Raw genomic sequence first — 24,864 nt, forward strand, 5'->3', positions numbered from 1 at the left:
CCCACCCCCCTAGGTGCGTGACGTCATTTAGGGACGGTCCCTTACCGTGATGTGAGGGGCTGGAACAAGGTTTACAAATTGCAGGCAAGCACGTGAAGCGTTCGTCAGTGTCTCCCAAATGCCGCCACAGGCTTCACGGCACCAGCGAAGTCGGTGGTCTTCGATAATTTTCAGTAAGAAGTAAGATGTAATACCTTGGGTGATAACAGGGGGGGGGGGGTATTTATAATGACTCGTCGATTGAATAATTATTAGCATCAGAGCGAATTGTGCACATTTCAATCGGGGTTAACTCCGTTCCGCGTCAAATAGAATCGATCCGGACGATTCGCATCAACTCGGATCGATTCGCGCTGGATCGACTCCGCACCGTCAGTGTGAGGGAGACGCCTGCGTAGCCACCGCCGTGACGAGGAGACGCCGGTGAGGAGGTCGGTGAGGAGATCGGTGAGGAGATTGGTGAGGAGACGGCACGACGCGTGAGGGCCAGTGCGTGATCGATAGCCCACCGGCTGGCGCGCTCCGCTCTCCGAATCCGACCGTCCGAGTTCGATTCGCAACCGACGGGCGCCCCAGAGACGATTATCAGCAGCGCTCGGCCTCTCAAGCGAGTGGGCCCGTGATGCCGCTGAGGGAGATGAAGGCGGGTCGGGCCACCGCACCCCCCCCTCCTCGTGTGCCGTGTCGACCTTTAAGGGGAGCTTGCGCTCCAGCAGACTGCTGAGGCTGTCGGGGGGAGGGGAGGTGATGGAGATCGTTTAGTGTCCGCGATGACGGAGCCGGCTTCGCGTTCGTTGCGGCGAAGCGATTTTGGCGGGAAAAGTTGCGGGATTTGAAAAAGTTCGAGAGATTTTAGTTTTCATCCGCGATTCTAAACGTGGTGTAAACTTTCACTCAACCCCCACCTATTTATGTCCGACCCCCCCCGGGGTTTGCCCACGTGGACCGCGACGAAGCACGAATTGATACCGAGGGGCCAGCCGCAGCACCCTGGCACACCCGTGTGGCAGGAGCTAGTAAATATAGACAGTACGTTCACATTTACGCTGTTTAATACCACGTACATTGATTGCCTAGTGGTGACTTGAATACCTGGTAAATCTTCGAGTAAGTGACATGATGGCTGTAAAAAGGTCTGCGTGGTGACTTGAAGCAGTTTTTAAACTGGGCAGTGAGGTGGAGTGTGTTGTATCTTGGTGGGGTATGCATCATTCTTTGAATTTAAATCACGGTTGCTAAGTAAAGGCCAAAATCACCAAGGGATCAGCAACAAACAGCACTATTATATTTGTCAAAGATAAGAGTTCACACATTTGGCCTGCACTGGTGGATGATCTTAACATAATTGTTGATCCTAGTGCTGTTGTTGTGGTGGTGACCGGAGTGCTCTCAGTGTTGTGTTGGTGGTCCTCGTCCTGTTGAATGTTGCTGTTGTTTCTCGTCGTCTTGCCTGCCGAGATAGGACAATGGGGGGGGGGGGGGGGGGGTACAACTCTACCCTAAACTCAGGGCCCCCCCAAAATGCCGTTAAAAGAAATAACATTTTGGTGAGTACTGTAAATAGTGTCAGTGTAAATAACATACCACTATCTCCTGGAAATTGTTTGCAAATGTGTCAATGCCACATGTAATATTTCGGTTTAGTGTGCCCCATGTAAAAAAGCATGTGAATCATAAATATTCCATTGGATACAATTTGGGCCTTGGCAAAGTTGTTCCCTTTTACAATGGCAAGAAGCAATGGGAAGAGATTGCAGCCCTCCGCAAACGTACCAGGCCAAGTGGCAGTGTTGGAGGTCAAAGTGTTGTCAATGTTTTGGTGAAAATGCTGCTGATCCTAATACCCTCATTGGTGTTCATTGTGGTGGTGGTGGTGGTTTTAATGCTTGTTGTTTGTCTTGGTGAAGCTGGTGCATCTGTTTGCTTTCTGAACCAGCAGCAAGGACCGGCCACTCAGCTCTTCCTTCACTATCTTGGCCTTCTCGCTGTCTCCAGCCGACTAATGACAGCACTTCTTCCCATCACAAGATTGCAGAGCCTTGAGGGCCTCCATGGAGCACGAACCCGACATAAGATGCAACATGGACGACGAGGAGACTGCCGTCATGAGGGGCATGTGGATCCCCCTCGGGTTACCATACATTGGCAAGAACGGAGCTCCTCGCCCCAGCATGTGCGAGTTAATGTTTAGAAAAATGGTCAGCCAGGGCACCCAGACAGAGTTTGCAGACGAAGCCCAGGCCAAACCAAGAACATGGGCTAATGCAGTCAGCCAGACAATGGACATTGCCTGGACTAGCCCGATTGGCCTGCCTAAAGGAACGTTACGGGAAGGCCCTTTTGACCTGGATGAAGACATTACTCGGGCTAGCCTGTGCTGCCGGGGCAGAGAAGAGATGGACACACCTCAAGGCTGCAACGTCGCCCTGAAAAAAGGCATTGCACAGGCTAGCCCCATCGGAATGGAAGGAAGCATTGCCCGGACTCATCCAGATGGCATGGATAATGAACAGGGGTACATAGAAAATGTTATCCTGGACAATCTATCTCAGGAAGAGGGGTTCGTGGCCCTCTTGAATGAGTTTGGAGGTAATGGTTAGCGATCTCATTGCATCATTATTTTTTTACATTAAAAATACGTTTCTTTATATTCCAATTGGGCAACTGAGTTGAACAAATGTACTTTTGAGACTTTCTTAGCAAGCAGTGACACCACCTTGTGTCAGAGTAACCTCAGAAGAGGATGTACAAAAATACTTCTGAAATCACTTCCACAGCCCCTTTTATCCGCTATGGTGGTACACATTTTGTATCTTCTGCAAAGTTTGTTCATCTAACAATGCGACATTTTCAGAGCTGAAATAAGCTTAACTGGGTAACATGTTTTATTTGTGCAGTCTTTGGTGAGAGGGTTGAGAATATCAAGTCATTGCAGCTATCAAGCATAATGTAAAAAATACCTCTGTTATATATAAGTGGCTGCCTGTATCACAGCGGTCGGTGCTGGTTCAAGTGCTTTGATGACATGGCATTCAGCCCTAGAGGTACTCGGCCAGCCATGGTTCATATTTTTTTTATAAATCCATTTGCAGATATCTCTGAAGGAATAGAGCTGCTTGACCAGCAGCAAAACTGCACGAGACAACGTCCCCCTGTCATGAGAGGGTCCTTGTTAGAGGCGGAGCCGGAAACAGGACTGGACAAAGAGCAGATGACACTTGCAGATGACAGCAGTCACCAGGTGCTTGCATTGATCATTCGACCCCATTTTTCACTGCCAAATATTTGTAACAGACACTGTACGTTTAGTATTTTTGTACATCAAACTGAGTGTCACACCACGGGTGTTGTCGTGAGGAGGCAGGAAACATCATCTTGAAGATGTGGAGGATTTCTTCCGCTGGTGGCACAGCGGTGTTCGTGGAGGGTATCCGAACGTACGTGGTTTTCCTTTGTATGATTTTGGTTTAGGAAACTACTGGGTCTTCCCTAAATGTGCCCAAATTTGTAAGATCTGGAAAACTCAGGGGGTTTACCCTGGTTAGCACTTGAATAGGTGATCACCAGGACTTGCTTGGTGCTTTTTGTGTGGGGCTGCGTGGTGGTCAAGTAAATGGCAGTGTTGAAAGTTAGCCCTCTTTTTCCAGGTACTCGTTTACTTCCACCTGCAAAACACTCATTAATGTAATTATCTATATATCCCAAAGCATGCTCTCCTTGAAAAAGAGTCATGAGACTCCGTGAAGCTTTTCTGCATTTTTTTTATTACATTAAGCTGTTGTCATTGGTCTCAGGGACAGCAACGTGATGTGGCACAGCAGTGGTATTGTGCAGCGCCTGTCTGCGCGCCAACTCAAGACTAAGTCTGGTGCCATCTACAGTCTCAAGGGTCCTCCAAACTTCCATAACCGGGGGTCTTCTGGTGAGTGCGTGTACATACGTGTGTTTAAATGCCTCCCTGGTTTTGCCTGTTGTTGTGGACTTTTTATCAGCGAGGAAAGCTACCATGTTATATACATGTCCTGGTATAAAGACCTTTCCTTAAAGTCTCCAGGGATTAATTGCAGCCACAACAATTTAGAATTGCAGAGCGTTTAGAGGTGACCACATCTCAAAGACAACTTGGTCCAATGAAGGAGCGGAGCTACTGTCTGCATGGACACCAGTTTGAATAATCTCTGTGGCTGATGATTCACTTTCCCACCTTTGTGGTTCTTACAGTATTTCCAAGTGCGGTTTACAGAAAGTTCGTGAATGGATTTCCAGACGACTGGGACAAGGTCCTGACTCAACACTTAGCAATTCACAAGTACGTATGGAGCAGCAAGTGTTTTTACCCAACCATGAATCAAGCTCACTGCATTGATTATAATTTTTTAACACTGTTTTATTGTAAAGATATATAGTTGACTGATTTTTTTGGCAATAGACCTTATTTAATTCAGAGAGAAAGTGCAAAGAGATTTGCCAACTTGTATTTGCAGATGACAATTTATAGGGGGTTTTCAAAGAAATTTGGAAACTTTAATAAGGTTGACAATTGAATAGTGTATATGGCCAAGATGTGGGCAACAAGCACTTCCACCATTGACAGGCCAGCCACCTGCATCATGTCATCATACATTTTCATTTGGAACTTGACAACGAGTAGTGAATCACCCTGTTTCAGAGAATGGCCTCCTAAGAACGACCTTAGAGGAAATGTCAAAAGGCCTTTTTACCCACACCTTTTCTATGCCCTGAAAAAAGTGTTCATTGCCTGTCAATCAAACTGAAATGTTTACATGCCAGAGCTCGATTTTAGCCAAATTAAGTGAAAGCCAAATCTAATGTGATGGGGTTTTTTGTGTGCAGTGATCGGTGACTTAGGCTAAGACTATAAATCGGCTACAATTGAGAATGCGGTATAATCCCAGGCGGTTCTCTGTATTCGAAACCACGACCTCAGTGGTGCCAGCTCAGGGCTCTGATCCCTGAGCCACCCGTACATTTGGAAATGCAGGGATTTTTATGACGGATTCATTTTATTTACAGAACAGAGGCGCGTGCGGCTCAGCCATCAAAAAGGGGGGAACCTCCTGCCAACGACAAGGCACAGCAGCCAAAGACCGCCTCCTTAACCAAGCGCCGGCTTCCTGCAGGTGACGTATCTCACTGCAGCTCCATTACCATCACGTAGAAACTTGGATCACAAGTGCCTGTAATTGAAAACGTTGTTCCACTTGTGATTTTAGTCTGTCATGTTCAATTGCAGGTGATAAATAGTAAATAGACAAGGGTCTGTTTCCTTCTAGATTTGAAGCTTTCGTGACTGCAAGGAATCATATTCTTAGGTTTTTTCGGTAAAGTCACATAGGTAAAACATCAAAATTAATGAAAATAAAATAAAACAAAAAATCACGACGTTTCGGAGGCAACACAAGTCTCCGTCATCAGGTGGGACCGTCACAGCCGAATTAGCTGCATCAAGTGAGGCAATGATTCAAGATGTAATCCCTTATAAGCAAGTTGAAGGAGGGAGGAGAGGGGGGGGGGAGCTCATCAAAATGTGGTAGCCAATGAATGGAACGTATCGGGAGGGAGGGGGGCGGGGCTCAAAGACAGCACGGAGTGCTAAGTACAACGCATCGGGAGGGGGAGGGGGGGGGCGGGGCCAAAAAAAGAAGAACGACGGCTTGGACGCGGTTGCTGCTGCACACGCCAACACAATGGACAGAGAGGGGGAGGGGAGGCCTGATACACATGATAGACAAAAGAACGAAAATGCCCATGTTTATACCAATGCTGGCTGAACAATGAAGAGAGTACTGTTAAACAACTGGGGATGTTAATACTCGGTAAAGTAAAGTAAAATAGTGCCTGTCAGATAAGATGGTCCAAAAAAGTGTAATTAAGTCTTTTTTGCGTGGTTGATAACATCTTTCCAATGATTACTAAGTTTGTACCCATCATCACGGTTGAAATTATGTCTGTGTTTGTATATTTGTATGGCTTCGTGTACAAACCTTTGATGGTAGCCGGGAGGTTTGCAGAGAACCTTGGTCTCGGAAAAGACAATTTCATGAGAGCCCACCGAGTTGTAGCAATGATCGGCAAGGGCAGAAGAATCAGTTCTGCCGTGTTTCAGATCTGACTTGTGCTCGCGGACACGATCAGAAACATGACGTTTCGTTTCTCCAATGTAGCAATCACCACAATTGCAAATCAATTTGTAGACTCCAGGATACTGTAAGTCAGGAACGACATCCTTCACAGATGGAATCAGATCACGGATTTTATGCACTGTACTGAATCGGACTTGGATCTTATGTTTGTTTAGAATTTTGGAGATCTTTTTGGTCACGCCTGCTATGTATGGTAACGTGATGGTTTTGGTCGGAGTTTCATGTGGCTGTTTCTGTGTGGTGGGAGAGACAGCTTGGCGGATAGTACGGTCAGAGTAACCGTTCATCCTGAGGGCCCGATGTACATGTCTTAATTCACCGGTCAGGTGGTGTTTGTCAGAAATGCCATGTGCTCTGTGGTATAGCGTTTTGATGAGAGAGTTCTTTTGAGATGGGTGGTGGTGGGAATCCGGTTTCAAGTAGGAGTCTGTGTGGGTGGCTTTTCTGTAGACAGAATGTCCCAAGGAACCGTCAGGACTCCTCTCAAACAGAATATCCAAGAATGGTAGTTTACCGTCTTTCTCCACTTCCATGGTGAATCTGATGGATGGGTGTCTAGAATTGATGTGGTCCAAGAAGTGGTTCAATGCCGGGAGGCCATGTGGCCAGATGACGAAAGTGTCATCCACATACCTCTTCCACAGGGAAGGACGCAGGGTGGATGTCTGTATGGCGTCTGATTCAAACTTTTCCATGAACATGTTGGCTATAACTGGTGACAAAGGGGAGCCCATAGGGGTACCCTCATTCTGTTTGTAGAAGGTGCCATTCCAGGTAAAATAGGTGTTGGTGAGGCAATGCCTAACCAGCGCAGGTGCATCAGAATTCAATCCATGTTGGACTAAGTCCTCAATTATTGTTAGGGTGTCCGGTACTGGGACTTTGGTAAACAAAGATACTACATCAAAGCTGACGAGGATGTCATCAGGAGATAGTACCATGTCCTTAACCATAGAGACTAATTGGGTTGAGTTGAGTACTGCCAAAGAGGTCTTGCCTGTGAAAGGGAGCAGAGTATCTGATATAAAACGGGCTAGTTTGTACGTAGGAGAGTTTATCGTCGACACAATGGGTCGTAGCGATTAGTGAAGTCGAACCAAGCAAACGTGCCTCTAAAACCATCGGCTGCAAGACCTCCCAGACTCTATGGTCTTCCCAAAATCCATAAGGAAGGCACCCCGCTACGACCCATTGTGTCGACGATAAACTCTCCTACGTACAAACTAGCCCGTTTTATATCAGATACTCTGCTCCCTTTCACAGGCAAGACCTCTTCGGCAGTACTCAACTCAACCCAATTAGTCTCTATGGTTAAGGACATGGTACTATCTCCTGATGACATCCTCGTCAGCTTTGATGTAGTATCTTTGTTTACCAAAGTCCCAGTACCGGACACCCTAACAATAATTGAGGACTTAGTCCAACATGGATTGAATTCTGATGCACCTGCGCTGGTTAGGCATTGCCTCACCAACACCTATTTTACCTGGAATGGCACCTTCTACAAACAGAATGAGGGTACCCCTATGGGCTCCCCTTTGTCACCAGTTATAGCCAACATGTTCATGGAAAAGTTTGAATCAGACGCCATCCAGACATCCACCCTGCGTCCTTCCCTGTGGAAGAGGTATGTGGATGACACTTTCGTCATCTGGCCACATGGCCTCCCGGCATTGAACCACTTCTTGGACCACATCAATTCTAGACACCCATCCATCAGATTCACCATGGAAGTGAAGAAAGACGGTAAACTACCATTCTTGGATATTCTGTTTGAGAGGAGGCCTGACGGATCCTTGGGACATTCTGTCTACAGGAAAGCCACCCACACAGATTCCTACTTGAAACCGGATTCCCACCACCACCCATCTCAAAAGAATTATCTCATCAAAACGCTATACCACAGAGCCCATGGCATTTCTGACAAACACCACCTGACCGGTGAATTAAGACATGTACATCGGGCCCTCAGGATGAACGGATACTCTGACCGTACTATCCGCCAAGCTGTCTCTCCCACCACACAGAAACAGCCACATGAAACTCCGACCAAAACCATCACGTTACCATACATAGCAGGCGTGACCAAAAAGATCTCCAAAATTCTAAACAAACATAAGATCCAAGTCCGATTCAGTACAGTGCATAAAATCCGTGATCTGATTCCATCTGTGAAGGATGTCGTTCCTGACTTACAGTATCCTGGAGTCTACAAATTGAGTTGCATTTGTGGTGATTGCTACATTGGAGAAACGAAACGTCATGTTTCTGATCGTGTCCGCGAGCACAAGTCAGATCTGAAACACGGCAGAACTGATTCTTCTGCCCTTGCCGATCATTGCTACAACTCGGTGGGCTCTCATGAAATTGTCTTTTCCGAGACCAAGGTTCTCTGCAAACCTCCCGGCTACCATCAAAGGTTTGTACACGAAGCCATACAAATATACAAACACAGACATAATTTCAACCGTGATGATGGGTACAAACTTAGTAATCATTGGAAAGATGTTATCAACCACGCAAAAAAGACTTAATTACACTTTTTTGGACCATCTTATCCGACAGGCACTATTTTACTTTACTTTACCGAGTGTTAACATCCCCAGTTGTTTAACAGTACTCTCTTCATTGTTCAGCCAGCATTGGTATAAACATGGGCATTTTCGTTCTTTTGTCTATCATGTGTATCAGGCCTCCCCTCCCCCTCTCTGTCCATTGTGTTGGCGTGTGCAGCAGCAACCGCGTCCAAGCCGTCGTTCTTCTTTTTTTGGCCCCGCCCCCCCCTCCCCCTCCCGTTGCGTTGTACTTAGCACTCCGTGCTGTCTTTGAGCCCCGCCCCCCTCCCTCCCGATACGTTCCATTCATTGGCTACCACATTTTGATGAGCTCCCCCCCCCCTCTCCTCCCTCCTTCAACTTGCTTATAAGGGATTACATCTTGAATCATTGCCTCACTTGATGCAGCTAATTCGGCTGTGACGGTCCCACCTGATGACGGAGACTTGTGTTGCCTCCGAAACGTCGTGATTTTTTGTTTTATTTTATTTTCATTAATTTTGATGTTTTACCTACATGACTTTACCGAAAAAACATAAGAATATGGTCTGTTTCCTCACAAATAAAGTATTTATTTTCAGTTTTATTTATTAAAACACCAAACCAAGTTGCCTGTTCCTTCACTAAACTTAAATAAAATACACAAGGACATAATAAAAACAACAATACATGTACAAATAACAAATATAAACCATAAAATAATATTATTTACCTTTAATACTGAGGGTTCAAGGTGATAACGATGACGTTGATGAGGTAATGGGGGGTGGATACTTTGTGTGGAATTGGAGGGACCACTCAGTGTCGTGGGTATGTGAACTAGGGCTGAATGATTTATCGATTTCAAATCGAAATCGCAATTTGAAACAATGCGATTAGCAAATCGCAAAGGCTGTGATTTTTTGCGATTTGAAAATTCCTATTACTTTCTTATTGGAATTGTTTTCTTTTTTATTATTATAACTTTATTTAACTTAACAATTGTTCTATGTTTGATTGTTCTATTTCAATGTAAAATTTTAATAAATACATGTTGGAAGCAATTAATATCTTTTAAGTTCTCATCCTTGCATTAGAATATATAGAACAGTTCATATTTTGATGGTATCATGTAGTAATGCTCCATCACATGTTTATAATCTATTACACAGTGAATATTGAACTGAAAAATCGCAATTAGATATCTTCCCCAAATCGTTCAGCCCTAATGTGGATACACACCCAGGATGATTTCTTGGGAGGTGTGACAACTCCCCATGGAGTGAGGTAATTGGGGAACAGCTGGATTTAAAAATGGAATAATTAATTGAGGGAGAGCTGTCGCCTAAATAAAGGGGGCTGAGCCAGAGATCGGAAAGGCTCTTATGAGTGAGCTGGTGCATTGGGCGTGGCTGAGTAGCTCTGCTATATTTTAAGCTGTTTTAGGATAACTTTTACATTATTTTAAGTAAATAATACGTGATGGATACCGAACCTGATGTAGCCACTCCAACACACTCTTGAGCCTCACCACCTCATAACAAAAGGGGAGATGGGCTTTGCTCACCCTTTTGGTTGCACACTTATGGGTCGTGGTTAAAGGCACACTTAATGCAAATAAATGATTATTAAACGTCAAGAAAAGTGGAATGCGTAGGAATATGACAATGCCCACACACTACAACAGTCACTATGCAAGGGAGAGCATTGGTGGTGGGAAGAGATCGGTGGTGGGAGCTGGGAGATGAGATCATGCATGAAGGGAATACATATGAGTGACTTGAAATTACAAGTGCTGGTCACCGTGCTAAACCACGACTACCCAAAATTACATATAGCAGTTAGCAAATTGGTATGCCGAAGGAACACCGTGGATACATAAATACCCCTGATGCGAAAAATGCGGTTGGTGAGGGATTGCTGTGTTTAGTTAAGCAGAAAACCCTGGACCACTATTGACATTATCCTTGCAGTCACGAAAACTTCAAATCTAGAATGGACTTTTGACATCAATCTCATCATCACTGTGACTGTTAAGACATCCTACTAGAGAGTCTGATGTTATGAGTAAAAGCCCGACAAGAACACTATTGAGTGTGATCAGCTGAATTTGTATAAAGCCCCAAAGGCTGATGGACCTTAATATTATTTTAATGGATAAAACTCTTGGCAACACTTATTCTTTATAATTTAACAAAAAAATATAATCTGAGATTTACGCAGTCATATTTAAATTTTCTTCGGGTCTGACTGCGTCTTGGACTTTATCAGCAGTTGTTGCTTAAGTCACTACTACCACCCGGTCTCCATAGACCACAAAGGCAAATAATGAATTAAGAGGGGGAATGTAACAGGATGGATGGCTTTGTGTAGCAGAAGCAATTGTACTGACATCATCAGTACCAAGAGCAGCAGATTCGCCTGATATACTTCAGGCTTCACGTGGAGCTTGGTGTTAATTCTGACTTGCTGTTGTAACCTCGCTAAGCTGTTGTGTGTGCATCTAGTGTGGGGAGCGGTAGTGTCGCGGTTAGCACGCTGCACTATAAACCCGGTGACCCGTGTTTGATTCCCGCTCACGGCCAACACCAGTGGCGATTATCTTAACCGGTCCTGGGCCTGCTCTAGGTCGACTCAACCTCAAATAAGTACCTGGTGCGGTATGTAAACATCACCACTGGGGAGACGAAGGCAGTCGGGCGTGGCGCTGGCCACCCACCCCCTCGTGTGCTGTGACAGATTCGATTGGTGCTCGCTAACAGCACTTGCCCCAACGGCCGCTAAAACACTTTACTGGGGATTTTTGTCTGTGCATCTAGCACCTTGCACAAGGAGCGGGCGGCGCGTGAGGCCCCCACTGGACTACTGGAGGGGCGAGCACCTGATCACGGACCCCAAGACGGGCAAGGTGCATGTGACGGCCGGTGGGCACGACTACCTGCTGAGCCACACCATCATCACCCCGACCTGCAAATATCTGGTTAGTGTGTGCGTGTCCATGCGCCAAGTGCAGCCGTGCAAAGAGCTTAGATGTTGTGGTGTTGGTGAGCCGCGGACTGAGTTTCCAATAATTTCATTAACAAGTGGGAAACATGGATTATTCACATCAGAGTAGATTTGTGCAAGTTATTTCTCTGTAATGGACACTCAAGTCAGTGATTTCCTGCTCAAATGAATTTAGGTAGTGCTTATCTCCTATTTACAGCCATGAGTCAGTCGCGGAAAGTCCACATTCCTATGACTGGGGCAAGTCTATAGATCGGACAAATACTGTTGACTTTCCCACAACGTGGTATATATTTTATCCACCATGGAGGGATAATGGGTTGAGTTAACCCCCAACTGGAATTTGAACTCGCAGTCCTCTGATGGCAAGGCACTTGCTGTACCACTGAGCCACCTGACCAGCTCAATGGCTCATTGTGCTTTGATATATGCATTGTTTTCACAATAGCATGCTGATTATAACTGATGAGATGGAATCTGTAATTTGTGGCTTTTTTCAACTTAAAAACATATTAGCCGAACCCGAAATGTATTTACACAACAAAATATTTATGCATATTTATCATGTTCATGAGTAGGATTAGTTGTTTTGAAAGATATATATTTGTATCCATCTCAATAGAAAAGTAAATGTAAACGCACGTTAAACATGTTTGCCATTTTTTTGTGAAACAAGAGCGAGATGGCGGAACCTGCTGAAGATGTGACGGACACGTCTCTCACGAGGCCGAAACCAAGAAGCATTAAGGCCCCGGCACGCCAGGTCAGCAATCACGATGGTAGGTCCACTCAAGCCTCATCAGTCACCGCCATAATGTGAGGCTGATGCCAGGCTTTCAGTCGGTGCAGCTCTCGTTATCTCACTCCGGGTTATCGTGGCCATCTTTATGTCCAGGCACCACAAAGGGCTCCCACAAGCATCAGCCGATCGTACCAAAGCCAACAGCAAGAAGGTTGACTGAGGTCAAGTTGGCCTTGGATGCACTGCTGCAAGACCTGAGCTCGGCCAACCAGACGGAGAGCCACACGGAGCAGACGGAGAGCCACACGGAGCAGACGGAGAGCCACACGGAGCAGACGGAGAGCCACACGGAGCAGACGGAGAGGGGTTCGCTGGGCGGTGCAGGGCCCACCGGTGGCGAGGTGGCCCGGATGGACCATAACAGATTGAAACTTGTGCCATATATATCCCTCAAAAGAATCCTTCCAGACACACTGGGCGCGATACAGAATTTACCCAGTCCACCGGATGCACAGACTCTGGAGTCTCCAGAACCTCGTGAGAACCAAGTTGCTCTCCAGCACAGCTCCAGGAAGCGTACGTTGACCTTCCAGGACCCCACGGAGCTCCTAACAGAGCTCCAGGAGTGCACAGAGGCAATTGATGAAGAAGAGTCGGCGAGCGAGAGCATTGTGCGGAAGGCAAAGCGGCCCAGGAGGACGACCTCGGGCCCCACCGTGTCCACTGCCGCTACACCAACGAAGGAAGTGGGTGCCCAGAGTGAGCGGCAACGTGTGGAGTCCGAGAGGCACAGCCCGAGCAGACCAGCCTCGGAAAAACCATGCCAGAAACCTCGGAACCACGAGGCGATGGGGAATGAGAGAGACCTGGGATGGCCTCAGAGCAGCAGCTCTAGCAGCGACGAGTGCCTTTCTCGAAGCAAGCGCCTCCGCACGCGGAGCGAGAGGAAAGCACTGCATCTCAGCGGTGAGTATGGTGGCGTGCGTTCACCACACTCGATTAGCGTGTGCTGTAGCTTGCTTGCTTGAATTTGTTTATTTGATTTCCTCAGCAGCCAAAAGGAGTGCTCTGGAGGCTGTCACCAAGGCAGCCAGGTTTCAGAATCTACAGTTTTCGGAATCTACAAAGACCGTGGGTGTGAAGCCAGGCATGGTGAGCGCATATGGCACGGTAAGGGGACCCCCGACTTACGACGGCTCAACTTGCGACCCCCCCGCTTTTCCGACCTTATAGTAATTAAGACCCCGACAGTAACAACCAAAACTCGTATCTATGACCGCCTAACGACTGCTACAGACGCCGAGTCGATTGGCGACGAGTTTGCTTATGTAATGCACACACTCGTCGCCAGATGGTGTACAGTATCGCTCGACAGTCTGCAGCTGCGCCGAGAGCGAACGCAGCGTCTTTCTGAACGCTTCTTTGTAAATTTTCTTAACATTTTTTTCAAAAATCGCCTTTTGCTACATCTGAGAAGAGGAAATGTGAAGCACATGCAGAAAAGTACTTGAGGATTTACAAATGTTTGTTTTTCCTTAATAAATGTTTGTAAAGGTTATGCTAAGTTACAATAAATGTTTGTTAGGGTTATTTTAATTTATTTTCGTGGTAATTTTTGGTATTTTTATGGTAATGGGTTTCCAGGAATGCAACCCCAATGTATAACATTGCGCCGATGGGAAATAAGGGTTCGATTTACGATGACTCAACTTGCGACCGTCGTCCAGGAACAAGTTAGGTCGTAGGTGCGGGGGTCGCCTGTACTGCGGTTTTATCGCAACAAATAATATCTTATTGATGAAATCAAATCCCTGTATCTAGAAATGAGTCCATGTATGTTTTCAACAGGGCAGCATTGGGGGCAATCGTGCTGCTTGTGCGTGGCGTCCATTACAGCTGCCCCTCAACAATACAGGTACTAAATCCGAATCACTTCCTTTCCTATGCCCCTCCATCCGTAGCTACCTGCAATAATTGTATCTGTGGAAATGCTGGGAACATAGCAGATATCTGCCAATGTCGGCGTCTACATATGTATCACCCTGATAATGTTTCAGTGTGCGTTGTCATGCATCCAGTGTTTTTTGTGACTGGGTGCAGATTTACCCTTGAATACGGCCGCAGACTTCATATTTTCTGCAATCACAGAGTCGGAGTACAACCTCCACCTCCGGTATGCTGAGGGAGACCATGACCTTTCTGACTGAGCAGTGGCACCACTCTCCAAATATCATCAATGTGGCCTTATTCATTCAGCCGGTGCAACATCCTTTGGCCTGCTTTAGATCAACAGGAGCCACCAGTGTTGGGCAAAATTTTAGATCCGCGGTTCAGAGCAAGCCTCAATTTTTATTTGTACAGGAAAGTCGTGGTAATAATTTACTCCGTTGTCCTTCATTGAATATTTTAAATGTTTTTATCTAAACAAGCATCACACTACTTGAAACGGTGTCACCTACACACACGTGAGATCTGTGGCTTAAATTCTGTTGCAATGAGGCAAAAGTCCTCACCCCAGAAACAAACCTGGTCTCGTGTCAAATGCCGATAAAGGAAATAAAGCATATTTATTAAGTACATCGAGTTCAACATCACAAACGTCCTCCTCACGTTTATTTTAACATTGTGCAAAGAAAGGCACAACTACAGCAAGAAGCCCCATAACTGCTGCTTTCCACAGCACTACCAACACCCAATACAGCAACATCCATTCATCACTTGCCACCAATACATTTAAAAGTTAATTACGACCAGTAAAATATTTATATTTAATGAAGCGCTATGCTTCCCAATACGCAAGGTATTTACAATTTCCTGGGAACACGGACACTGCAGAAGTAACGAGGTGACCCCCTGTTCCATCAAGAGGCATCCAAGGTGCTCATTGAGGTCTCTACAGGAGACCAGGCCCAGCTTTCGTATGAACAGTGGAGAGGGGTTTCAACACGTAGGTTTTCGCATCCCAAGTGTCATCTTCGACGTTAGGTCGACCGTTGAGCATAATTTTCTATCAAGCCTTCGCCATGCGATATGTATGTTGAACTTCTTTCGCACCGTACATAGCCAACAGTGCTAATCGGAGGTACTGGGAAGGACAACAAACTTAAAAACAACAAGTGGGCGGGCATCTTCATTTCAACTCCTGCAACTGCCCGCAGTAGTGCATGCAAAAGCTTGAGAGAATAAATGCTCAACATGTATCCAAACCCAGAAGACCTCGAACGGACAAGTTATTTACGGTGTGAGCACATGCCATGGAGGGCTGTGTCTGGGCCCCCTGTACGCGTGTGTGCGCACGAGGGGCCTCTATGTATGTGCTGTGATTCCGAGCCGTGTTGTAGCCAGCAGCAAGCTGACTTGGCCCTCGGAGGCCACGTCTGTAATGGATCGAGACGCCCGGCCCATGGACGTTCGTCCTTCCAGAGATTCCATCAGCTCTGCACCAGAGAGAAACAGGGCGAGGCGTTGTGATGGGGGTTGTGCATTGTGTATGTTATGAGTTCGGGTATGTGCTGAATCCACATGTGCGGTAAGCCCTCGCTTAACGTGTGGTATTCACACCACATTTTCACTATAACGCAGTTCTTGCTTTCGGAAACACTTTTCGAACAATGCAAAACGTGCCCCTTATAACGCGATTTCTGCACGGTCGATGAACTACAGTCGTGAGATGTCAAATACCTCGCCTGGTATGTAGGAGGTCATCGGTTAGATCCTGACCCTGATGTCTGTTTATTTGGAGTTTGCATATTCTCCCTGTGGTCGTGTGGATTTTGCTCCAGGTCCTCCAGTTTTTCCCTCTACATTTATAAACATGCATTGAGACTTTTGCTGCAATACATTTCCAGAGAAGCCACTTCGTTGAGCTATTATTTGTGGCCAGATTACTTCTGAAAAAGAGATATACAGCTCATCGTACCTCGCCACGCTTCATCGTTACATTATTCATGGGGAAATAGTTTTCGCTTAACGAGATTTTCGCTTAATGCGGCACTTTTCAGGAACGCATCTACTGCTTTAAACAATGACTTACTACTACTGTATGTTGGTCTGGGTGTGTGCTGCGTGTATTTAGATAAAGGTGTGTATTTTATGTACTGTGTGTCAGTATGTGTCATCTCAGTCAAACTATGGCACCTGGGTCTGTCCCATGACCTTACAGCGAGCCTTCAACAGTTCATGTGGCCGCAAGGTCCATTTGGCCTGACACAAGCACCGTGGTGACAACACCACCACTTGGTGGCGAATGGCGGTTGTTGGGAGAGGTTGTGCATTGGTTAGCATACTGCTCTGCGAACCCGGCGACCTGTGTTTGATTGCTGCTCACTGCAAACAATGGTGACTAATATCTAAATCGGTCCTGGGTTCCCTTAGGTTGACTTAACCTGAAATGAGTACCTAGTGTGGTATGTATAGATCAGCACTGGGGAGACAAAGGTGGCCAGGCATGGTGCTGGACATCCACTGCTTTGTGCCTTACTGGCTTTCATAGGTGCTCACTAACAGCACTTGCCCCAACATCCTGTGTAGGCTAGGGATATTTGTTGGTCTGAGCATGTGCACTGCAGGTGTGACTGGTCTCTAAACATAGAGGGTGGGTATTTGCGTGTGTTCAATAAGCCACGTACCTTCCACCACCCGATGATACGTGAAGTGCAAGTACAGCAGAGACAGCATGTGCAGTGAAGCGAGTGTCCCGCACAGTACCATCCGCTGGCGATAGCCCGGAGCCCGCGATGCCAGCACCATCACCTGAAACCACCACCATAAAACCATCACGACATTATAACCCTCACCACCACAATACCATGACAGAAATATTTAACATTTCGGAATCTGCAGCCACTGAAAGTGTGGTCTCTATGGCCATACAATGCTGCTAGCACCTTCATTTCAACTTTTGAAGATGCCCGCAGTCGTGCGTAGCAAAAGCTTAAGAGAAGATATGCTCAGCATGGAGCCCAAACCAAAACACACTTGGAACGGAGAACAAAACACTCCACATTTATAAATAACACTGCCTTAAACCACAGAGGTTATGTGCAATAAGGGCCAATAACGGATGTTATTCACCGTGTGAACACTGGTGAAACCCCTGAGTTGGCATCAACTGTGGACATGTCGGTGTGTTCTCTGAATATATGCGGAGTGCTTTCTACATGAGGCTTGCTCAGTGTGTGGTGTCCGGCACTCGCCATGCGGAGGGCGGAGAGGCCCCCGACGACGACCCAGAGTGAGAAGAAGAGGGCGTGCACGTGCACGTTATACGTGACCAGCAGCACGACGCAGTGGCCGAAGAGGCTGTAGCCCTGTGAACATAAATGGGTCGGGGGGAGGGGTGGTTGTGATGGCACGTCTGGAGGTGGTAATGTTTGTCGTGGAGGTAGCCATGAAGAATTTGTGGTTTGAATTTCATTGGATCTCTTGGCGATTGTAAAAGTGCTGCTTGTAATGACTGGAGGTGGTCGTGGTGATTGTGGGGGTGGTTGTGCAGGTGGTGGTGGGTTGTTGGAGAGGAGGTTGATAGCTGTGAAAAGTGTGGTGGGTGTCGTTTGGGTGGTGGTCATTATGATTGTATATTGGAGGTTGTATTATTGGAGGTGGTGGCTGTGAAGCAGATGGTGATTATAGGGATGGTTGTTTAGGTCATGGGGGGTGGTGGTGAGTGGTAGGCATAGTTGTGGTGGCTGGAGCTGTGGTGACTGACAGTGGTTATAGTGGATCTTCATTATGCCTGTGGTGAATATGTCAGTGGTTGTGGGGATGGTGGTGACTGTAAGTGGTTGCAGTGATGATCGTGGTACTATAGAGGCCATTACAATGAGCGCCAGGGTTTGACTCATGGAGATGCGTGTTCCGGTCACGTAGGCCAGAAGGTAGAGTAGCCCGGAGGCGCCAAGCCAGTACCCCAGGCATGTGGCCAGGGCCGTGCCCATCAGCGTGCCCTCCCTCTGCATACACACAAACACACGCATGGGGTCACACTTAGGCCTCGCTCACAACTCAGCTACTGGGAACATAAGGCCCAGACCAATTTAGCATTGAAGGTGGCCTGTGAGCGGTGCGAGTGGTGCGTGCCCTGGAGAGCCCCACAATTATGGTGCCCGAGGTCTTCATGCCCTGCAGCAGGATGGCCACCAGCGTGAAGACGAGCATCAGTGGCCCGTACAACTCCCTCTCCACTCCCTGCAACCACACACACGCACGGACCCTAAACGATCAGTCGATAACCGAGGTGCCCGTGCATCGTGCACACCTGTGGGGCGTAGTGCAGTGGTTAGCACACTGTGCTAGGAACCTAGCGACCCGAGTGCACGGGAAGGGGCTGCTGTGCGCGGGGTGTACACACCTGGGGCCGGTTCATCTGGCGCTTGGGAATGAGCGACTGGAAGAGGCGTTCGCGCACCTGCGCGGGATCCACGTCAAAGTATGGCCGCAGCAAGTCGATGTTGGCGTAGAAGGCGAAGGCCTTGGTTGCGCGCTCCGAGCTCGCGGACAACACCTGCAGGGCACAGCGACAGACACTGCTCAGGCCCCCAATGCCGACCCCAGTCTTAACCCGACTCCAGTCCTGACCAACACCTAAAGTTTTAAGTGGAACTTCGTTATAACGCAGATCCCGGTCCCAACTCGGAACTTTGTTATGATCCATATTTTACCAGATAAGGCCCACTGAGCTACATATTTTTTCAGTGGTGAACTGGCCACAAAAATAGCCCAATTAAGTGGCTTATGTGGAAATGTTTCGCAGCCAAATACTCTAAATGCATATTCTCAACGTGGAGAAAAAAAACTGGAGGCCCCGGAGAAAAGTCCACGTGACCACTGGGAGAGAGACGCACACTCCATATATACAGGCATCAGGGTGGGGATCGAACTCACGACCTGTGTACAAGGCGAGGGAGTTAACTTCTCGCCCAAGGGACATAACGACATTAGTTCAGAGGGGTGCAGCAATCGGTCAGATGGGGCCCAAATGTTTGATTTGCGGAAGCGAAACGCGATTGCTCGAATTTAATAAAAAGATAAAACGTGGAAGGTAAACTTAAGCATTTTCATAATTCGATTTAAATCGCGTTTTAAATATTTGTTCTTTTACACTGCTGTTGAAAACGTGGTGTTTGTCAAGGGGGTCCCAATTCGTAGCTTTTGCCACCAGGGGGGGCAAGCACCCCCTGCCCCCACGCTCGTTCGGCTCCTGCCTCTGGGCCCCGTGACAGGCTGTCGATGCCGGCTGTACCTGTCCGACCACCTGTTTCCCGAGCTCCCTGTGGAGCCCCGAGATGCCCAGGAACTCCTCGTCCTCCCCGCCGCCCCCGCGACGGTCCCGCGCGGGTCCCCCCGGCTCATCCACCTCCTCGAAGCTGGAGCCAGATGCGTTGTCAAGGTTCTCCATGTCGACAACGGCCGACGAGCCGGGCCGGGACCCCTCCTGAGGGTGGGGGTCAAACAAGGGGGGGGGGTCACACGACTCAGAATTCTTGCAAGGACTCAGGGTCCCCTCTACTCCCCCCCCCAACCCATCCCCGAGTCGCATGAGACCCCTGGGCTCACGAGCGCGATTGCGCCACAGGTTTTGCCGAGATTGACCCGGTCGGTCCGGGCATTGGCGTCTGTTCGTGTGGCAGCTATTAAGTTTGAACCGGCATTAGCAGAGGTGGGACAAAGTCATTGTTATGCAAGTCGAGTCGCAAGTCATCAAATTCATGACTCGAGTCTGACTCGAGTCCAAGTCACATGACTCGAGTCCACATCTCATAGGTGGGACAAAGTCATTGTTATGCAAGTCGAGTCGCAAGTCATCAAATTCATGACTCGAGTCTGACTCGAGTCCAAGTCACATGACTCGAGTCCACACCTCTGGGCATTAGTGTGTCGAGCTTAATGACCGGATCGCCGCACGGTTTTGGACGGGGCGAGTCCTGAGAGATGGGTTTGGGCAAAACATTGCGACCCTCACCCCTACCCACCACTCTGCCACTACTCCTCACCCGAGCAGAGGGGGTCCCGTACGCGTCCCACGTCTTCTCCTGGCCCGTGCTGTCCGCCATGGGCGAGGGCGATCGCGCTGAGCGGAGGGGTCCGGGTGGGTGCCGCTGAGCTCCCTCTGGGGGGGTCCGGGTCCACGTGTCCAGGAACTCGCGACGTCAACACGGACGCGGAAGTCGTGACGTCACCGCGGTCAGCTGACGGCTCGCGTCACGTGACCGCTGGCAGCTCGTTGAGGACAACGGCGGCGGTCGGGGCAGCAGTGGAGAGAGCATCCCCCATGCGGACCGCGACGAGCAACGCGCAGAGGCGGGGGGCGCCCAGGTAGGCCGGGTCAGGGGCCACTGACTGGGCAGAAGAAGAAGGCGATCCACTCGGGGTCGCAGAGTCCCTTGATTCTTAAATTCGCTGTCGTCTCTTGCTAGCCCGTGTCCCCGTGTGTCTCCTTGTGTGTCTCCTTGTGTGTCTCCATGTGTGTCCCCGTGTGTCTCCATGTCTGCGTGCCCGTGTCCCCATGTGTGTCTCCATGTCTCTGCGTGCCTGTGTCCCCGTGTTTCCCCGTGTGACCCCATGTGTCACCACATGTCTCTTGAATGCCTCTCTCCGTGTCCCTGTGTCTAGGCCTCGGCAAGGTAAGGTAATTTACCCTTTTTACCGGGTAAAAGGGTAAAGGTAAAGGTGTCGACATGCCAAGGGGTAAGGTAAAGGGTAGGGTAAAGGTAGCTTGGAAGAATTACCCGGTAGGGTAAAGGTAGCGCGAAGTATTACCCGGTAAATACGGCACCTTGTTTACCGTTAAAAGCTCCGTGGCGCAGTCCGTGGCCTACATTTAATAAGTAATATTTTTTAAAAAATGTGAACACACTTGTATTAAATGTACGAGTCATGGCAGAACTCCACTACTCCAGGAAGTGGCCCCGAAGCTTTCCATAACGTAAGGGGACCGTGGCCAATTACAATTAGACCCAAGCCGAAACATAACATAAAGATTGTTTAAAAACATATTGTTTATTACAGAATATAGTGTTGTCATCAGACATAAGTATACCAAGTTTACAGTCGATACCACATTGGGAAGTGGGTTAAAATTGAGTTACAAGATTTGAGGATACAACAACGACAACAACGGACATAGTAAGTTCAAAGAAAGCGTGTAAAATTGGAATCATCGAGAGTATTCTATATGAATAACGCGCTCTACCTATAGCATGTACCGTTATACACCTTGTTCATGTGTAGTAGTACCCCAGTAATTACCCTGTAATCGGGTAATTTGTATGGGGTAAGGATAAAAGGTATGGTAAAGGTAGGCTCGTTCCTTTTTACCTTTTACCTTATCTGCTAAAGGGGAAAAGGTAGGGTAGAGTGATTGTATTGTGGTAAGGTAAAAGTTAAGGTAAAGGTAGGCTTGTTTTTTTTACATTTTTACTTTTATCTTACCTTGCCGAGGCCTAGCGGTGTCCTTAACCACGACCCCCTTGTCTCTCGTTTCGTCTCCGTGTCCATGGATCTGTACACATCGCCTTGCCCGCCTTGTTTCCGATATCCCGTGTGGCTCGTGGCCGACTCCCTTGGCTCACGAGTTTTGTGTTAACCTCAGCTCCCCGTGTGGCCCCGTGTCGCAGGCCCCTGGTCTGCCTCTCGCTGCTGGTGCTGCTGCTGCTGGAGGCGAGGCCAAGCCAGGGCTCCGTGCTGCTGGAGCCCGATCAGCCTCTCGGGTAACAAAGACAAAGTACCCCCCCCCCCTTTATAGCCTTAACAGACTATTGGGGCAAGTGCTGTTAGCGAGCGCCTTTGAAGGCCGAGAAGGGGGGTGGGTGGCCAACACCACGCACAGAATACAAATTTGCGGCTGAGTCGACCTAAGGGTGAACCAGGTAATCTGATTCAGGTAATCGTCACTGGTGTTGGTCGTGAGCGGGAATCAAACTTGGGTTTCCAGCTGCGTTGTGCGCTAACTGCTACACTACCCCACCCCCTATCGCCCCCATCACTTCCCCCCTCATCACCCCTCCATCACCCCCCCCCCAATCTGCATCCGCCCCCATCACTCCCATCCGCCCCTATCCCTCCTACACCCTATCACCCCCATCACCCACCCCCTATTCCACCCCCTCCAATGCCCGCCATTCGCCACTAAGTGACGTCCCCACAGCGCCTGTGCCAGGCTAGGTGCACTTTGAAGCCACGTGAAGTGTCCAAGGCTCGCCGACAGGCGGGTTCGGGACAGACCCCAGGTGCCATGGGTTGGCTGAGATGACCGGTAGATGCACCACCTGCTGTAGCACCCCCTACTGTGCCAACTTGTTGCACTTTAGCCGCCTGTCACTCCGATCCCACCCCTCACCCACTATCCCCCCCCCTCACCCCCTATTCCCCCCTCACCTCCTATCCCTCCCCCTCACCCACTATCCCCCCCCTCACCTCCTATCACTCCCCCTCACCTCCTATCCCCCCCCTCACCTCCTATCCCCCCCTCACCTACCCCCCCCCTCACCCACTATCCCCCCCCCCCTCACCTCCTATCACTCCCCCTCACCCACTATCCCCCTCACCTCCTATCCTATCGCCCCTAACCCCCCATCCCCCCCATCCCTCCCCTACCCCTATCCACCCCATCCCCCCCATACCCCTATCCCCTCCCGACCTTATCGCCCCATCCTCTTCCACCCCCTCTCCCCCAAACCACTCCTCCTCTTTACCCCCCCACCCTTCCCCCTCTCTGCCCTAACGCGAAGAGTCACAGCAGCGCCCAGTAGCAGTGACGGAGTGATTATTGTGCTGATGGTAGTGGTCGTGTGATGATCGTGACGGTGGTGGTGATGATAGTTCACATGATTGCAGTGATGGTTAAAATAATATCGATAGTTGAGAGTGGTGTCGTTTATGGTCTGATGATTATTGTGGTGACGATGGTGAGATTTGTGCTGGTCGTGATCATTGTGGTGGTGGTCACTGGCGGAGCCAGTAGGGGGGGTTTGGTGGCACATGCCCCCCCCAATGAATGATCAAAATCCCTAATTTCGATCGGATCATTGGAGTTTATTAGTAACTAGCTTTACTACCCGGCTTCGCCCGGGGCTTGGATTAACCACGCCCGGCCGCCTTTGTCTCCCCAGTGGCGATGTTCACACACCACACCAGTTACTCGTTTGAGGCTGAGTCGACCTAGGGGAGGCCCAGGACCAGTTAAAATAATTGTCACTGGTGGTGGCCGTGAGCGGGAATAGAATTCAGGTCGCCGGGTTCGTAGCGCAGCGCGCTAGCCGCTACACTACCGCTCCCCACACACACGCGCGCACGTCCACGTCCATAGGTACACATACACGCGCTTGCTGCAGATACACGCAACTTTCAGGGTGCGTACTGCAGTAAACGACTGAAATAATAAAGCAGCAATGCTGCGCGAAGAACGCCTTAGACCTGCAACACATTTGTATGGCACTTTACTCACGCCGCGGAGGGTAGGGGGGGGGCGTGACATGAGCAGGCACACTGTGTTACGCTTCCACATGCGCGGGTCACATGACAGATGTTTTTTCATATTTTTTGCAAGGTGTACAGTCTGGAAAGTACCCACATGGCAAATTTCAAATTTCTTGCATGTCGAGAAGTCCGCTAAACATTTTGAACAGACACACATAATCACAAATTTCCCTTTTATATATATAGAGATAAATCGGCATTTTGCAACCCCCACTGCCACTGTGTAGCATATTATTACATGCCAGGGACTCTATGAGATGATAGGACAATAGTCCATAATTGGCAATAAGTAGCGGCAAAGCAGTTATAAGTGACTCACAGAATTGTGCACAGTTGCGTATACAGTACACGACTTCCCTGAAGGCATTCACCTTAAGCGAGCGCGATGCCGATCACACGTTCGAATTCGACCCTTGATCAATGGCTGCGCCATCGCCGCACACGCGTCGAATAAAAAGCAAGGGACAAGACCTTACTTACTAACAACTCCTCTATCATTTTTCATTGCTGGAGGGGTTGCCCCCCCACCTGAAAATCCTGGCTCCGCCATTGGTGGTGGTGGTAGTCCGTGGCGTCTGTGTACACACACAGTGTCCATGCAGCGTGGCAGTCCCTTATGGTTTTGATGTTTGTGGTGGTGGTGGTGGTGGTAGATGTGATGATGTTGGTGACCCGTGGTGTACGTGTGTGCACACACGCAGGGCCCCAGACGGGTGGCATCCCCTGGGCGATGTGGCCCCCGACTCGGAGGTGGAGTTGACCTTTGCACTGAAGCAGCAGAACGTGGAGGCTCTTCTCGCTGTGCTGGATCGCGTGTCTGACCCGGCCTCGGAGAACTATGGTGACAAAGATCCCCCGTATAGCCTTTAACACTGTTGGGGCAAGTGCTGGTAGCGAGCACCTATGAAGGCCGGCATGGCCAGTACCACGCCCGGCCGCCTTT

At 48.8% G+C, this 24,864-nt stretch overlaps 3 protein-coding genes across 10 annotated transcripts in view; 2 read left to right on the top strand and 1 right to left on the bottom strand.

Moving 5' to 3' along the window:
- The first annotated feature begins 240 nt into the window (after window positions 1–240).
- LOC144944077 (uncharacterized) lies at window positions 241–14,835 on the top strand. Of its 8 annotated transcripts, none has more exons than XM_078872133.1 (13): window positions 241–459; window positions 1,940–2,589; window positions 3,093–3,241; window positions 3,361–3,437; window positions 3,795–3,922; window positions 4,222–4,309; window positions 5,035–5,141; window positions 11,518–11,678; window positions 12,381–12,483; window positions 12,600–13,412; window positions 13,498–13,616; window positions 14,295–14,361; window positions 14,547–14,835. In XM_078872133.1, exons 2-13 carry the CDS (start codon window positions 2,052–2,054, stop codon window positions 14,651–14,653), a joined length of 2,457 nt encoding a protein of 818 aa, XP_078728259.1. In that variant the 5' UTR covers window positions 241–459; window positions 1,940–2,051; the 3' UTR covers window positions 14,654–14,835. The 8 variants fall into 8 exon arrangements, with proteins under 8 accessions (XP_078728259.1, XP_078728265.1, XP_078728262.1 ...); XM_078872139.1 differs by having other exon boundaries at window positions 13,498–13,598; XM_078872136.1 differs by having other exon boundaries at window positions 2,029–2,589.
- Window positions 14,836–15,752: 917 nt separating this feature from the next.
- Window positions 15,753–20,598, bottom strand: LOC144944080 (protein YIPF3-like). The gene is made up of 8 exons (XM_078872143.1): window positions 20,438–20,598; window positions 19,687–19,878; window positions 18,796–18,948; window positions 18,540–18,632; window positions 18,266–18,397; window positions 17,642–17,755; window positions 17,075–17,198; window positions 15,753–15,883 (listed from the first exon to the last, which is right to left on the bottom strand). Exons 1-8 carry the CDS (start codon window positions 20,495–20,497, stop codon window positions 15,753–15,755), a joined length of 999 nt encoding a protein of 332 aa, XP_078728269.1. The 5' UTR covers window positions 20,498–20,598.
- Window position 20,599: 1 nt separating this feature from the next.
- The window catches only part of TPP1 (tripeptidyl peptidase 1), a 15,624-nt gene continuing 11,359 nt past the window's right edge, over window positions 20,600–24,864 (top strand). Inside the window, exons 1-3 of the mRNA XM_078872142.1 lie at window positions 20,600–20,759; window positions 22,061–22,153; window positions 24,623–24,762. Coding sequence (XP_078728268.1) covers window positions 20,716–20,759; window positions 22,061–22,153; window positions 24,623–24,762 — 277 coding nt within the window. The 5' untranslated portion in view covers window positions 20,600–20,715. The remainder of the gene's footprint in view (window positions 20,760–22,060; window positions 22,154–24,622; window positions 24,763–24,864) is intronic.

The sequence above is a fragment of the Lampetra fluviatilis genome, chromosome 33, assembly GCF_964198595.1.
Source record: "Lampetra fluviatilis chromosome 33, kcLamFluv1.1, whole genome shotgun sequence".
In the NCBI taxonomy this organism is placed as follows: Eukaryota; Metazoa; Chordata; class Hyperoartia; order Petromyzontiformes; family Petromyzontidae; genus Lampetra; species Lampetra fluviatilis.